Consider the following 15,795-nt stretch of genomic DNA (forward strand, 5'->3'; position numbering starts at 1 on the left):
TTTTTTTTGCTTCGCTTCGCCGTCGGCAGTTGGCAGATCGGAGATGGAGGGGGAGAGGGGGCGGGTGCTGGTGGTGGGCGGGAGCGGCTACCTCGGCCAGCACCTCCTCGCCGCGCTCGCCGTCCACGGCAGCGTCGACGTCGACGTGGCCTTCACCCACCACCGCGGGACCGCGCCGCGGCCGCTCCTCGACGCGCTCCCCGGCGCCCGCGCCTTCCGCGCCGACCTCCGCTCCGGCGACGGCCTCCAGGCCGTCGCCGCGTCCTTCGGCCAGGTACGCGCAGGCCCCCTCCCCCATTCCCTCCATCCCAATTTCGTCCTGGTTAATGCCACTGCCCGCGCACTGGCATTTCGTTTTGCCAAATCCGCAGCTCCAGCAGCCAATCAGTACTAGCGCATTGGGCCTGGGAAATGTTTGCCCACCCGTCGCCTCTAGGCTCTACAGCAGTTGGCTTCGATGTAGCGGCAAGAATCCGGCTGACTGCAAATCTGCAATGCACGACTCTACTGAATTTTTCACGGTGCTGTAAAATGGCCTGACTGTGCCACAAGAATGCCAAGAATGTGGCCTCTCGCAGTGCCAGCTAACAGAGCCACCGCTAATCTTCCACACTGGATTTCTCCCTCCACCAATGGTGGTGGGTGATATACCTATACATGAACCCACCCCCACGGTCAAGTACTCTACCATCAGAGTGTTAATCAATATCCGGAGATCATTTCTGCGCCTGCGTAATTTTTTCCTTGTTTCTTTCATGCTTGGGTGCAGTGTACTCATTATAAAGTGTTGAGACACTTTTCGACTATCCACAACTGTTTCATCAAACCATGTGTATTACTCATCTCTTGCTCTTTTCATACTTGAGTTTGTAAACTCCCATTGCTGTCCTCTAACTGGGAGTGCTAATGCTTGTCCTGTTCAGCCACATGTGATTGTGAACTGTGCTGCAATCTCGGTTCCTCGGGCGTGCGAAGCGGACCCAGCTGCTGCCATGGCCACTAATGTGCCTTCTTCACTTGTTGATTGGTCGCTGAGCTTCGGGAATGACAGGACTCTTTTGATTCATCTCTCCACAGATCAAGGTAGAGCACTCTTGTCAATTGATGTGTGATACATTCGTACTGTTATATTTGACATCCGCCGTTAATTTACGGACAAGCATGCATCCACTTGCATTTGTATTTGTTGGTAATTAGAACTACTACTTGACCTAGTTTAGGTTTACTTTATCATCTTGGTGAGCTTAAGCCAAGGGCAAATGAAGAGCTTACCAAAGTTATACCTTGCTGATTGCCTGATCCGTAGTACTATAGAACTGTATAAAGGGAAGCCTGGTGCACGTAGTATGTAACTATATATTTACGTTATTTTTTACTAAGATGCCATCTTCTTTGCCAACTCCAAACCTAATCTAGAACTCATGTGCAACAGTTTATGAGGGGGTGAAATCCTTCTACAAAGAGGAGGATGAGACACTGCCGGTGAACATGTATGGCAAATCAAAAGTTGCTGCAGAGAAGTTCATTACTGAGAAATGCTCAAACTATGCAATCTTGAGAAGCAGCATCATTTACGGGCCACAAACAATCTCTCCTGTTGAAAAGTCGCTCCCTATCCAGGTAAGATAACCAATCACTCCAAAGAATTGTTGCTAATTCAAAATAAAATAAAATTGTTTGACTGCACAACAGTTGCAGAATGTAGTGTCTAATTAGAAACTGCATGCCTCTTTGGTTGCAGTGGATGAACTCTGTCCTTTCACAAGGCCAACAAGTTGATTTTTTTAATGATGAGTACCGCTGCCCAGTTTATGTAAAAGATATGGTGGATGTAATATTGTCTTTAACAAAAAGTTGGTTATCAGGTATGAAAAGGGTGAATTCAATGTGATTTTATGGAGTGCAGTTATTAGGAATGCTCCTTGTATATGGCGTGATGGTTAACTATATGAAATCTGCTCTTTCTAAAATGCACTCCATTTTTCATTTAATAACTTCAATATTACATCCATTGCATCTTAAATGGTTTTATTATTTATTATTCGTTTATCAGTTGCACTGACACTAAAGTACATATTGCAGATGGCAAAAAAATTCAGGTACTTCTGAATGTAGGTGGACCAGATAGGGTTTCAAGACTGCAGATGGCTGAGTCTGTTGCTGAAGTTCGTGGATACAGCAAGTCGATAATCAAATCTGTGCCTGCATCATCGGTATGAACTCTACTTCTGCTCTTCCTTTATGCCTTATTGGTTTCCAGCCTGATTGCCTGAAATGAGTTCATTTCAAGCATTGTGTAGTCATATGACCCTTTATCAGTGGCTAATGGCCCCATCCATTTATTATTATCCAGGTTAACCGGGGTGTAGCTTCACCGCCAGACATATCCATGGATATCACCAGGCTAACTCAGACGCTCGGTATCCAGCCGATTACATTTCTGGATGGAGTCAGAGCTACACTTGACGCAGAAGCCAGTACATGATATTCATAAATTGTTTGTTCGAGTTCCTCCACAAAATATCCGAGTGTGACACAAAGAACCCCCTTTATTTTACCTGACAAAGAACCCGCTCTACTTTGCCGAAATCGCAGCGGCGGTAGATTTTGTTGGATCTGTACGCGTGAAAGATGTAACTTTGCTACCATCGAACGACCTGCCCTTGGTTTTACTGTCTGTACCATTCTGAATAAAAATGGCATCCATGTGTCTTCTTCAGAAGTCTGTACTTCTGGTCTGCCACATATACCCTTACCATATACCAGTATCACCAATGAAGAATCTTTTCACTCTGATGAATGTTATTACGTTTGATAATTTTAAGTAGGATGTCTTACTGACCAGTTAGGCTGGCTGAAATCTTGTTTCTCTGGAGGATATATCTTACTGACCCTGTTCTGTGTAAGTGGTATTTTACTTTTATTTTACAGTCTCGGTGAGTAACCATGTTTTGCATATATATCTAAAGTAGATTGAAGTGCAGGTTCTTGGTGTGCAGCTCTGTCAAACCCAAGCAGACAGCGGATGCGGGATTCACGCGGCCACGAGGGGAGACCGTGAGGCAGTATCCTTGTGGCAGAAGCAACATGATTTGACTCATGCCCTTGTCTTGCAGAGTGGCCTGGGGACAAAGGTAAATCAGTACGGCTGCTGTTCCAGTGCTAATCAAGCATTGGAAGGCATATGGCTATGAATTTAAGGAATGCCCTGTTACTGGAGGCTGTAGCATGAGTGTTATTCCTAATCCCTGTTGCCATTGACCACACTGCAGGGGAACACAGATGGCGTGGGTCCCGCCGCCCAGGTAACACCCATATGCTCCTGCAATGCTAGATCCATAATATGTATCACTCATTCATATGAAGCAAAAAAAAAAAAGAGCATGCCAGTTAGTGAATGTCTGCATTCTTATGCTTTGCAACTATGCTAATCGTGCCAGATTAGCTAGCCTGCCCCTGTGGCGATCTGTGTGAGGCAGCTCATGGGCGTTCATTCATTGTCAACACCAAGAGCACCACTGGATGGCCTTTCCACAGGTAAGCAAGCATGCATGCATATCAGTACTAAGTCAGTGTTATTGCTCGTACAACTCCATCAATTCTCCAGCTAGAGCGGCATTAAGTGGGAGAGCAAGCATTGCTCTTCAGCAGTGGTCTGGTTGCTTGATTTTGAATCGCTGCCAGACCTGCTCGCAGTGAGCGGGCAGCATTGATGAACCAGGGCACTCACACAGTTAACACCTCACTGGCGCCGACACACATCAATTAACAATTGCGTAACATGTCCATCTTAGAATCTATCATTATCAAGTAGTGGTACAGTCAGTGAGGTTTGTGATCTAGTAGTAGTGAGATTTGTGATCTAGTAGTAAAATCTATCAAGCAGTAGCACTACTGCCAGTGAGATTTGTGATGGTAATTTAGCCAGGGTGGTTGGTTGGGAGCTTAGAATCTGTCAGGCTTGCCAAAAGTGCTAAGCTGGCAAGGAAGACGCGTGTAGACTGAAGATTTGTGCAAGGAAAATGACCACCTTTACCTCTTCATTAACGCTGCCGGATGCTTCCTAAACTTGGAGACTGCGCTTTACATGATTTGTTTATTTAATCGAGGGAAGGGGAGACTGTGCTTTACATTGACATTTGTGTCTTGTTCGATCCAGCCTTGCACTATTTAGATTTAGATTACTGGGCACCTACCCTGTTTGTGTCCGGATTCCCACCAGGTGTAGGGTCCACGCTGCTGGGGAATCTACTGCTGCTGCTAATTAAGCTTGAGCTACCGCCATGCATGCACTGAAAGTTTAATGGTAGGAGACATCTCCTTTCACCCTATTAGATTTATTTTTTTGAAAAGTTCACCCTATTAGATATAGATAGATAACTTGTGTCTGTGACCTAAGGCATGGGGTTCCTGCTAATTAATCAATTAAGCTTGAGCCTTGAGCTACTGCCATGCTCTGAAAGTCTAATGAAGGGTAGGAGACATCTCCATTCACCCTACAGTTAACTTGTGCCTATGACCAAGGGCATGGGGTTCCTGTTGACAGGGCCATTGGTTCCCTTTGGTTGCTTGGCTGGGCAGGATAACATAATGGCATGGAGGACTTGCTGCCACAAGCAGCCAAGGTTGTCGATGGCCCCCTGCACTGCCCTGCCATTTTTCTATGCACCATGAGTTTCATGTAGTACATATCTTTTCTTTCTAGACTAGATATGTAGTTTATGTAGCCTAAAGTGCACTGCTTTTCCTCGCGGAAACCTTGCTAGCACCTGCTCCCCTTTCTAGATCGCCAAGTCCATGGATGGGACACTTGAAGATACCAAAGAGAGATATCCCATATCTGGTCAGTAGGATTAGCCATGCCCATGCATGCTTTTCTCCTAACCATGGCAGGTCCCATGCCCAGCTCTGGTCTCCATATCCAAGAAATTCAGGAAACAAGGATTTTTTCTTTGCTGTGGGGCCCACATGCCAAGATTTTAGTGAGCCAAACACATTGCCATACACCATGTAGTCAGAGTCAGTGGAGTACCACTATAGGCCATACTATATAGGATGGAGGATCACTCGGTGTCTATTTCTTGTTACCTGTGTCTCCTCTTATTAGTGGCCTCTCTCTCCCAGCTGCTAAATCCATATTAATACCCTCCTCCTCCCCTGCTCCTCTCTCTGTCTCTGCGTCTCATGCCATGAGGAGGCCCTCCCAGCAGCACTCCTTGCTCCCCTGCATCCTCCTCCTCCTCCTGCTCCTTGTTTCCATGTCACACCTGCCGAGCTCGAGCCATGGCTTGAGAACGCTGAGGGAGGAAGAAGAAGCGGTCGGTGAGCTCATCACAGGCCAGCATGAGCTTCCCCCAACCATCTCCCCTACTCAAGAAGCAGGCGGCGACGACGTTGCCGCTGCCGACGACATCGGCGCCGGGAAGTTCACCGTGTCGAGGAGAGCGGTTCCTCAGGGGCCCAACCCTCTGCACAACTGACGAGGAGGATCGACGCCATCGGCTCCGGCGGATCTCTGCAGCAGGTTCATGGCCCTCACCATGGCCACCAGATACATATACTATACCCTTTTTTTTTGGTCCCCCATTATTTTTTTTAGCTGGCTAGGCTAGAAAGATGATAATACGGTACAGACAGGCCGTAGTACCACCATTGATGTGTGTGTGTTCATCAGTACCCGTGGCTCCCTCCCTCCCTCCATGATTAGCTGTATCTCTTGTGTATATATGCAGTGATTGATGTTACAAGGCCGTGAAAGTTGTTGATCAAGCATTTACGTACTACCACTCACTACTCCCTCTGTACATGTACAGTAATGTAAGGTGTTTTCGCAGCTCAAATTGAACCGCAAAAAACACCTTATATTAGTGTGCGTACAGAGGTAGTGCTCCCTCCGTTCCTAAATATAAGTCATTTTTAGAGAGATTTCAATATGAACTACATACGGATGTACATATATGTAGCAGTTTAGGGTGTAGATTCACTCATTTTGCTCCATATGCATGTAGTCCATCCTGAAATCTCTTAAAAGACTTATATTTAGGAACGGAGGGAGTAGATAGTAGTGGCGTCTTTGTAATCATAATTGAATAGGATCTGAAATTCTGAAATGGTACTATTGTTGTTGCTTTTTTCCTTGTGTGAAGAAATATAATTAAGCTGTGTGTTTTGGGCTGTGATACTAGTATCTCTTGGTTGTTGGAGGGCTCCCATCTAGTAGTGGTATCATCTGCTGATCTATAAAGAACGGCCAGGAGGCGCATGTGAATGTTTAATCAACCCCGTGACCGTGAGCAGAGCAGGTGTTAATTATTTTAACTAATCACGGGCTGATTAAGGCGTCTCCTCTCCTTTTTTGCTTCCAAATCCGCTGGCCATCTTTTCAAGAGATGGACTGACTGAAGCAAAGCAAAGCAGAGTAGTAGTAACAAAATGTCTGTAGCTGGCCGTACGAATTTATTTTTATTTCTGGGTGATTCAGATGGGCTGTGGCTGTAGTTGGGTGAGCGTGTCAGCGGTGTCCCCGGAGGACAGGACGTAACGCGGCCGGCGATGAGACGTACAGGTGATTAGATGACGGTGGTCGGTGGTGGTCAAAGCTCAGCGAGTCTCCAGGCTGCTGTTGTGATCTGAGTTGGGGTGGGTGGAGGTGGAGGTGGAGGAGCAGCTGGGCAGGCGATTTTGCTGCTCAAACTCATCTCGAGATCCCAGCCAGACACTAACCTACAATTGTCAGGCAGTGCGGTGTCTCAACCCTGGACTGGACTGAGCTGGCTGTGTCTTCTTATAATTTCCAGAGTTTGCTCCTAGCCATCGATTAATCGAGGGTATATTTGTTGTTCATGTAAATATAAATATGATAAAGTATACAACGAAGCTAAAAAATATATTCTGGTGGCAGATTTGTAGCAGGTTGGAGCGAGGGTCTTCATTAGATCAACTAGACGATGCCCCGTGCATTGCTGCTGCTGCGGGAACCTTGTAAACGAGGTATGGATAAACGGTACTCCCTCTGGAAAGCAATGTAAGAGTGTTTAGACCATTAAAGTGGTAGTGAAATTGACCGGAACGAATGGTGTAACGACTGCCCCGCTATCTCCGACATGGACCTGGCGATCTAAATGCTTTTATATTTTTTTTACGGAGGGAGTGGAAGACTAAAATTAATGAAAAAACAAATATAAACGTGTCTTGAATGGTTAATTCTCTGGAAAAAAATGCATGCATGAGATGGTATGTTTTGCATGAAGAGATTAATGAAAAAAGTAACTCATGACTCCATGCATGACTTGGTCATGTGGCTTTGTTGCATGGAGATGGAGATGAAAAATAGATAGTGGGTTATGAGTGTGGACCTACTGAACCCATGCGGATATGAACCCGTTTTTTCAAAAAATGCATTTTAAACACATTTTAAAATATTTAAAAAATCCAAGAAAATTTCACGGATACATCTTCGCACCATGTGCGCGTGGCACAAAGTTTTATAGCTATTTAAGAATAGAGGATTGCATGAATCTTGGAGTTTGCTCAGTTGCTACGTCAGGTAAAAAAAATGGTTTGATATGAAACTGCCTCAAGCAAACACCTCCTCCCTGCATCAACTTATCTCTTCCCCCTCCCACTCTCTGTCGCGGCCACTTCTCTGGCGAGCTCCAACTCTCCACTATCCAGCGATACCGGCCGAAGTGCAGCGACGCAGCACTCAAATGCCGGCGATTCTCGGCATCTTTCCATTTCCAGGTGTTCGGTGCGGTAGAGGCGGTGATGGGATCGGGGGACGGTGCTGGTTGGGGCGCGGCCATTTGCGAGTAGCGAGAGCAGTGGTGGTGCTGGGCGGGAGCTGCGAGCTGGTAATGTCCAGAGCTACACTGTAGCCAGGGCAGAATGTGTCATGATTGAGGTGCGCTAGCGTCGAGGGCAAGGAGCGGAGGCGCATTTCGGTTCAGGCAATGCGCGCATGAGGCGAATATGTCACAGGTCCAGCGAGAGCGGTTGACGGTGTCCCGGATTGGGTGTCACTCACCACACCATCTCCCAGCCAGTTGTGCCGAGACGGCATAAAATCCTACTCTATCCAATATCAATACAACACAAGCAGGACATAGTGTTTTATCTCTTAGGAGAGCCCGAACCTAGGTAAAACTTATGTCTCTATTATCATCAAAGCTACTAGGTCAGGACTCCTTACCTGAGATCTATTGGAATCGATTCCATCATTGATGGTCCATGCATGTCCCGCTACGTAGTCGGAATCGATTCCATCATTGGTGGCCCGTGAGGCCGGAGGCCAGAACGGTCGGCACCGAACCTCTGCAGAGGGTTCCGATGCCGACCGTTCCGGCCTCCGGCCGCACACGCGAGGCCGAGTTCCGCCGCCGCTGAACTCAACACCCCAGGACCTCCTCCACGACCCGACATCCACCGTCGACCCGCCGAACTGGGAGACTTCATTCGCTGACGAGCATGAACAGCGTCGCCGATCCTTCTTTGCCGCTCGTGCGCGTGCTCCCAGTCCTCTCCACGCTCCAGCGCCACATGAGGAGGCCGACGGAGCCTACAAGAAGGCCCTCGAGGACTCCTAGCTCGAAGAGCTCGCTAGGTGGCCCGGCCTGGCACTAATGCTGGCCGCATCAGCCACAGGTGATGCCGCCGTGCACGAACCAGAGTAGCTGGACCACGCGACTCGAGCCGCTGGCGTCACTGGCAGGGGTGCTCGTGTTTGTGGACGTCCGCGATGCCCCGCACCCCGGAGTCGTGAATACCCGAGTGGGTGAGCGCGGAACATGAGCAGGAGGAGTAGTGGCCGTCGGAGCAACAACAGCCGCCGGAGCCTGATGCGCCAGCGCCACAATCGTTAGCGGTATCGTGGTTGTTTCCACGGACAGTTCTATTCTTACACAGTCTCGGCGACGAGGACAACGACGACGGCCTTTATCATGTTTATTACTAGTTTTAATTAATGTATATATTTTTAATTCAAAAGATGTTCAAATTCTGAAATACCTTCCCGCGCACGCGGTGTCTCTTTCTGTCAAGAATTGGGGCTTCACAATCACTAGCCAATTTTTATCGGTTTTCTTCTTGCATCTCGGTCAATTTTACTTTAAAAAGTGAGCGAGCAGAGCTGATAAGGATGGAGTTTCTCTATGATAAGATTTATTAGTTCCACATATATGAGTTGAGCGCTTTAACCATTCGGATGTAGAGCCTTTTTCCCTTCTGTTCTGCCCAATTACTTGGGGCACACATATGGGTTAACAGACAAAAAAACCCGGCCTTTAATTACCTAAACGGAAACAGACACATTACATGTCTGCTTGGGCCGGCGGGTTGGAATTGCCCAAAAAGTCCGGACCTTTACCGGAAAAGGCTAGAACCGCCGCAATCTTCCGTGGCCAGTCCCCTACAGGCACCGCCGCCGCCGACGCCTCAGCCTCAGCCCCGCCGGACTCCCCTCACTCCCTCTCCCCCGCCCCGGCCCCGCATCCCACGCGCGTCGCCGCCGCCGCCGGCCCAGTCTTTCCTCGCCTGGACGCCGCGCTCCCGCCGTCTCCGCCCCGTCCGCCCACGCCCATTGGGTTCGAGGTACGAGGTTTCTCCGTCTTCGTCCGGCGGTCAGGCTCGATTCAAATCCCGCTGAACCTCACGGCTTCCGGGCGCGCGCCGTCTAGATCCGCCATTGCAGCAGTCGCTGTGACGACCTGGGAGTAGATTGCGAAGGCAGGATTTTGATTTTGCCTGTTTGGTCCGAGCGATGCGCCGAGCAATGTTCTTGAACTTCTGCATGGGCTTTGTTAGACTTTTTAACTTTTCCTGCCGATGCTTGAGTAGTTGCATCTGGCCTGGTGGCTTGCTTGCTCTGTTTGAGGTGGTGGTACAATTGTAGGTTCCTACTAATGGAAGTTTGGGCAACTGCCCTTTCATCAAAAGGGGAATCCTAAACTGAACCCGCATGCCGGCCCCTGTTTCTGTTTCTGGATGAAGCCTTGAAATTCTGGGTGGGAGCCATATCCCTACCCTTACACCCAGGAGATAGATAGATGAACAACCCTCCACTGCTGATAGTTGTTTTTATGTTTGATAGTTTTGTAAGTGTAAAGCCTGTGGACGCTTTTGCTACACAATGCTTGTTCTTGTTCAGATGATGCCCTTACGACGTTGTTTTTCATGTTTGCCAGCTCTGTTTATAAATCTTTGATGTTTTCCACCTCTTTTTATAAATGCCTTTGATGCTTGGCAGCTCTGTTTGTTTATAAATGTAAAACCTGTAGATGCGTCTTGCACAGTGCTTATGCTTAATTATATTCCGAGGAAATCACAGCCATTACAATCGAGTGACTGTTGCTAGGCGTTGTTATTTCCCGCAGAAGGAAGCTCCTATGGCGACATCCGACGAACAGGATCAGAAGGACCAACAGGATACCAAGGACGAACAACAGGCTCACAAGGACGACGACGAGCAGGCTGAGAAGGAGTACGCCGATTTCGAGGCGAGGGTCAAGAGGACGATATACATCGACCACCTCTCCCCCCTGGTCACCGCCCAGGTCATCAAGGCGTCTCTCGCCCAGTGCGCCAACGTCGTCAGCACCGAGTTCATTCAGAACTACACGATCCAGTACGAGATCCCCGCCGCTGCGTTGGTGGAGGTGGACAACGAGTCGCAGGCCCAGGCCGCTGTGGACCTGATGAACAACTTCCCGTTCATGCTCGGCGGGATGCCCAGGCCTGTGAGGGCTGTCTTTGCAAAGCCCGAGATGTTTCCGGACCGCCCTAGGAAGCCTGGGTTGAAGATTGAGTTCAGCTGGGTCAAGCAAGGAGATCCAGGGTATGATGGGATGAGTAAGCTCAAGGGCCTCGCAAGGAGGCAAGAAGCAGAAAATATGGCACTTATCAAGGTGAAGTGGTTGTTTCTTTACTTCTTTACTCTTCTTATTATGTACTTGTATGCCCAGTACTAAGAAAAGCTGCAAATCTTTCTGCTTTCCTTTACTTGTCTAAAATAAGAGAAACACTTGCTCAGGGAACAGGAAATATCAATCATATTTTGAGAATTTTGATGATGATGCTGTTCTTTCAAATTCGATACAGTTGCTTTAAACCTCGTTTGTTTTGTATCCGAGCCATAATTTCATCAAATTTTGTTCTCCATTTTGTTTCAGAATCAATTGGAAGAGGAGAAGGAGCTGGCGGCGCAGCAGCAGGAAACCCTGGAAGCAAGCAATAGCAAGTACGACATACTCGAGAAACTCATGACCGACGGGGACATTACTAAACTCGCCCAGCATTATAAGGTCAAGCTGGGAGACAACTGATGAGTTCTCGGCGTACAAGCACCTCCCTCGGAGACTACGGTCGGTCACCAGTGCAAGCAGATCCTTGTTCTGCCGAGGGCATCCCAGTCGTAGATGTGATGGTGCGATAGTAATCATCCATTGGCTAGTCATCGAGCGTCGATTTGTTAGGTGCAGCCGCGCTCTAGTTGTGGCCAGCTGCAAAGCAGCAGTTCCTTAGTGTAACAACTGTGATCCGATCCGTTGATGGTACGCTTGGTGTGATAACAATCTTTGTATGACTTCCAAGCTTATCATGTCGGCAAGATGATCCAACGATGTCTGATACCATCTCCTGTATTGCTTGAAACTTGCTCGATATCGGTTATGTCGGTGCCCTCGGTTCCGCCCTGTCTGGCAGTTGTGCTGCTAGCTTGAGATGTTTTATGTTGGTCCTGAAGGTGTGTTGTTGCTTGGAGCAGGAGGGAATCATGTCTCTGCCTTGTGTTCCTTCCCAGGAATGGGCACATTGTCACAGTCACAAGGGCCATCTTCCCATGTCTTGGAACACAGGAGAAGGAGGTTTTGCCTGGCTGGAGAATCTTAGGAAGAAATGCCATGGCAAGAGGAACACCAGAGCTTTTTCACTGCTGTTGCTGCACCTGAATCTGCAATGGGCCAAGGAGGGGGAGTGCCCTGCTTCTGCCTCTGCTTCTTCTCAGAAATTTCTTCACCTCCTCTCACTTTCTGCTATTTCTAGGGGTAATATTGTGTCAGGTTTTCTGACTGCTAGAACTAGAATAGAATGATATGGTTTGGAATCATCACCAGCCAAATTGGTCTCCATCTATGCTTGCTTGTCCTACCTCCATCTTCCCAGATTTTTCTTACACTCTGTTTCAAATGCAGTGTAGACCTACCTTGTTTCAAATATTGTCAGGTCAGATCATACTGAACCTCAATGGAAAGTCCTACCATACACTGCCCAATGCCATAAATTGTTTGTCTGAAGAACATGCTCTGGACGCCGCAGTTTATATTAACAGAACAGAAGGAAAAAAACATTCTTTTTATTGCTGTGACAGAGATATTAGGAGCGCGTAGGGCTGCAATAAAAGTTCGAGGCTCGTGAGCCAATTGAGATCGGCTCATCTTTGGCTCGACTCTGAAAAGAAATAAGCTGAGTATAAGCCCTAGGCGCGCGGAGTCGGCCCCGGAGTTCACGCTCATCATCCAGTGCAAGACAGATGTGCGGCTGGCGGTGACACCGAGCGAGAGCTTCGGGCTTCGGGGGCCCCCGAGACCAAGGGGGCCCTTGCCCTGGTATGCGTCAATACCATCCTTACCACAAATCCCAGCCATTGAGAAGGCGTCGTCACTATCCTATCCGGGGCAAAATTGAAGGTGAAATTACGAAGGATGTTCCATTTATCTACTAAACTCCCCCTCTCCAAACTACGATCCTTCGTCAGAAATAGTTCAGTTCTAAAGAGAGCACATGTCAATCTTTTTAAACCATATCAAAGTTTTACCATGACATCATAAGGTCATACCATGACACCATGCCAAGTATCAGGGTTTTCAGACTTCATCTTCATTTTCTAGAATTAGGGAAACAATAAACTCCGCGTTTGAGGTTGACCGTTCGCCAAAACGTTATTTGAAAGTTTCCTCGTTTTCAGACTTCATCTTCATTTTCTAGAATTAGGGAAACAATAAACTTCGCGTTTGCGGTTGTCCGTTTTCCAAAAAGTTATTTGAAAGTTCCCTCTATTCCTTGCATATGGCATGTACATGTGCACAAGACCCTGGGTATGAATTTTCAAGTCACTTGTCTCCACTAGTTCGTGTACTGGCAGTGCAAAATTGAATTATTTCAGCTAGATGCTATATAAATGCACTAAATAACTTAATTATAGCAAATGGTGCCTGAAAAATGCCAAATTTGAACATGAAGGATTGTATTGTGTATGAAGAGCATATAAAACATTGAAATTGATGCAACGAAATGTTCCAAATATCAAACTTGACAAACCCCCTCTCCAAACCACGATCCCTCGTCTGAGATGGTTAGAGAGAGAGAGAGAGAGAGAGAGTACATGGCAATCTTTTCCAAACCATCTCAAATTTTTACCATGGCATTATCAGGTCATATCATGACACCATGACAAGTATCAGGTTCCAGACTTCAGTCATTAACTTGTAAAATATGTACTACATCGTAAAATCAAATGATCCAGCATAACACATGCATATGTAATCCACCAAAAAATATACCGAGTTTCCAAAACAAGAACGATTCGGAAGAAACTCACAAAACCAATCAAGCCAGTAACTCATAAAGCCCCCGGTGCTGCGTGCCGGACGGGAGGGCCAGGCAACGTCGCCCACACTACTACGAGAGGCGATGGGGGGCCGCATCTCGCTTCGCAAGCTGCCGCCCTGATCTAGATGCGAGCGGCCCAATGCATGCGATGCGGAGAGCAACCACATCCACATCGCTCTCGTTGCCGCCAGAGCCAGAGCTGTTGCGGTCATCTGCCATGGATCGGATATATATGAAGAGAAAGCGGTGGATTGGGAAGCAGAGTGGATGGAGTGGAGTGGACTGAGCGGGCTGTGGTCTAGGGTTCATCAGAGGGGATATTTGTGGGGTCAGTGATGGGTCGGGCTGAAGTGGCGGATGCGCCCATGCCGCCTAATATCCGCCCTATATTTGAGCTAGATACGAGGGATGACGGACGGCCGAGAAGGTTTTAGTTCCTTGCTTTCCTTTTTGATTTTTAAAGTCGTCGGGATTACTTCTCCGTCCGGAAATACTTGTCCATGATATTGTTGGCCAAACGGACCGTGCTAACTGGGCCGGCCCGATAGCACGCAGGAACGGCACGGCCCATGCACGGCACGACCCGGGCTAAACGGGCCAAGCCCGATATGCAGCACGCCATGGGCCATGCCTGGGCCGGCACAGCCCGGCTATTAAACATGCCACGGCGGGCAGTGCCGGGTCAGGCCGTTTGGCCATGGGGCCGGGATCACCTACCCGCCTCTCGTTGTCTCAAAAAGAAAAAAACTACCTTTAGATGCTGAGGCCGTCCTACAGATTCCATTGTGCACGAGACAAGTTGAGGACTTTTGGGCTTGGGCCGAGGAGCGAAAGGGTGTCTTTTCTGTCCGATCGGCATATCGGATGATTCAAAGGACGAAGTTAGGCCGGGAAGCATGGCTGTACGAGCAGGGCGGCTCCTCCGTCTCCCACGTGGCCGAGCAAGGCTGGACTGACTTATGGCGCATCAGGGTCCCTTCCAAGTTGAAGTTTTTCTTGTGGAGGTTAGCCAGAAACTCGATCCCTACAGCTGCACTTCTCCACCATAGGAACATGTCAACCTCCAGGGCGTGCTGCTTATGCGGGTCTGAGGATACATGGCGTCACGCTTTTGTGGACTGCTCGGTATTTAGAAGCACTTGGGCACTGTCATCGCACGCTGTTTTAGACAAGTTGAGCACATGTACAGATGAAAATCCAAAGAAGTGGCTGTTTATCATGCACGAAGCTCTCAACCAGGATGACTTTCTTGCGTTTGTGGTTACCCTCTGGGTACTGTGGAATTCACGAAGAAAGGCTATGTACGAAGATATCTTCCAAACCCCCTTCGCTATTCACAACTTTGTAACATCTTATATAGCAGAGCTACGGGCACTCCAGCAGCCAGGAGGGGTCGGTAGAGGGGCGGCTCAACGGAGGCCAAATCGTTGGCTTGCACCTCCGGAGGGATTATCCAAAGTCAATGTTGATGCAGCAGTGGGAAGAGTGAACGGAGCAGTGGCAGCGGTCTGTCGGGACCGAGATGGTGTGTTCATGGGAGCATCGGCCGTAGTTTTCCCACATCTGTCAGACCCCGGTATCCTAGAGACACTCGCCATCAGGGAAGCCCTGGCGCTTGCGGATGATCTTTACGCCAGAAGGATTCACGTTGCATCTGATTGCAAGGTGGCCGTGGATAATATTCACCATTCATACAAAGGGAGCTACGGCGCAATTGTGCATGAGATCATGCAATATAGACTATCTTTTGAAACTTGTAATATTATTCATGAATTTAGGAGCTCGAATATCGAGGCTCACAAACTTGCAAAGCACGCTTTATCTTTGGGGGTTGGCCGCCATGTTTGGTTAGGCCAACCCAATGAACTTGATTTCGTCCCTGTAAGCATTGTGACGGAGTAATAAAGCTTTGCGGTTTGTCTAAAGAAAAAAAAAACTACCTGCCTCTCTGGAAAAATAATTGCTCCACTCTCTTTCGGCTCACCCTCTCCTGGAATTCGAATTCCAGCGAGCCAACGGAGAGAGGCGAGCGCCGCCTCCTCCCCGAGCCCACCACCGGAGTCCTTCCCGAGCGCGAGACCTAGGGTCCAAGCCTCCGCCGCCACCGCCGGCCCTCCGCCGCGGCGCGCCCAGCCAGCCGATCCCCCCCGCCGCCCCGCCGCCGGCGCAGCAGCGCCTCCCTCCCCGTCCCTG

General features: G+C 48.5%; 2 protein-coding genes across 2 annotated transcripts; both read left to right on the forward strand.

Moving 5' to 3' along the window:
- Positions 1 to 6: 6 nt before the first annotated feature.
- LOC123140024 (methionine adenosyltransferase 2 subunit beta) lies at positions 7 to 2,758 on the forward strand. The gene is made up of 6 exons (XM_044559755.1): positions 7 to 274; positions 924 to 1,083; positions 1,433 to 1,620; positions 1,742 to 1,865; positions 2,083 to 2,213; positions 2,354 to 2,758. Exons 1-6 carry the CDS (start codon positions 44 to 46, stop codon positions 2,483 to 2,485), a joined length of 966 nt encoding a protein of 321 aa, XP_044415690.1. The 5' UTR covers positions 7 to 43; the 3' UTR covers positions 2,486 to 2,758.
- Positions 2,759 to 9,295: 6,537 nt separating this feature from the next.
- On the forward strand, positions 9,296 to 11,615 carry LOC123140025 (uncharacterized). The gene is made up of 3 exons (XM_044559756.1): positions 9,296 to 9,588; positions 10,371 to 10,901; positions 11,166 to 11,615. The coding sequence occupies exons 1-3, from the start codon at positions 9,313 to 9,315 to the stop codon at positions 11,316 to 11,318; spliced, it is 960 nt and encodes a 319-aa protein (XP_044415691.1). The 5' UTR covers positions 9,296 to 9,312; the 3' UTR covers positions 11,319 to 11,615.
- The last annotated feature ends 4,180 nt before the right edge of the window (positions 11,616 to 15,795 follow it).

Source organism: Triticum aestivum, chromosome 6B (assembly GCF_018294505.1).
Source record: "Triticum aestivum cultivar Chinese Spring chromosome 6B, IWGSC CS RefSeq v2.1, whole genome shotgun sequence".
Classification (NCBI taxonomy): Eukaryota; Viridiplantae; Streptophyta; class Magnoliopsida; order Poales; family Poaceae; genus Triticum; species Triticum aestivum.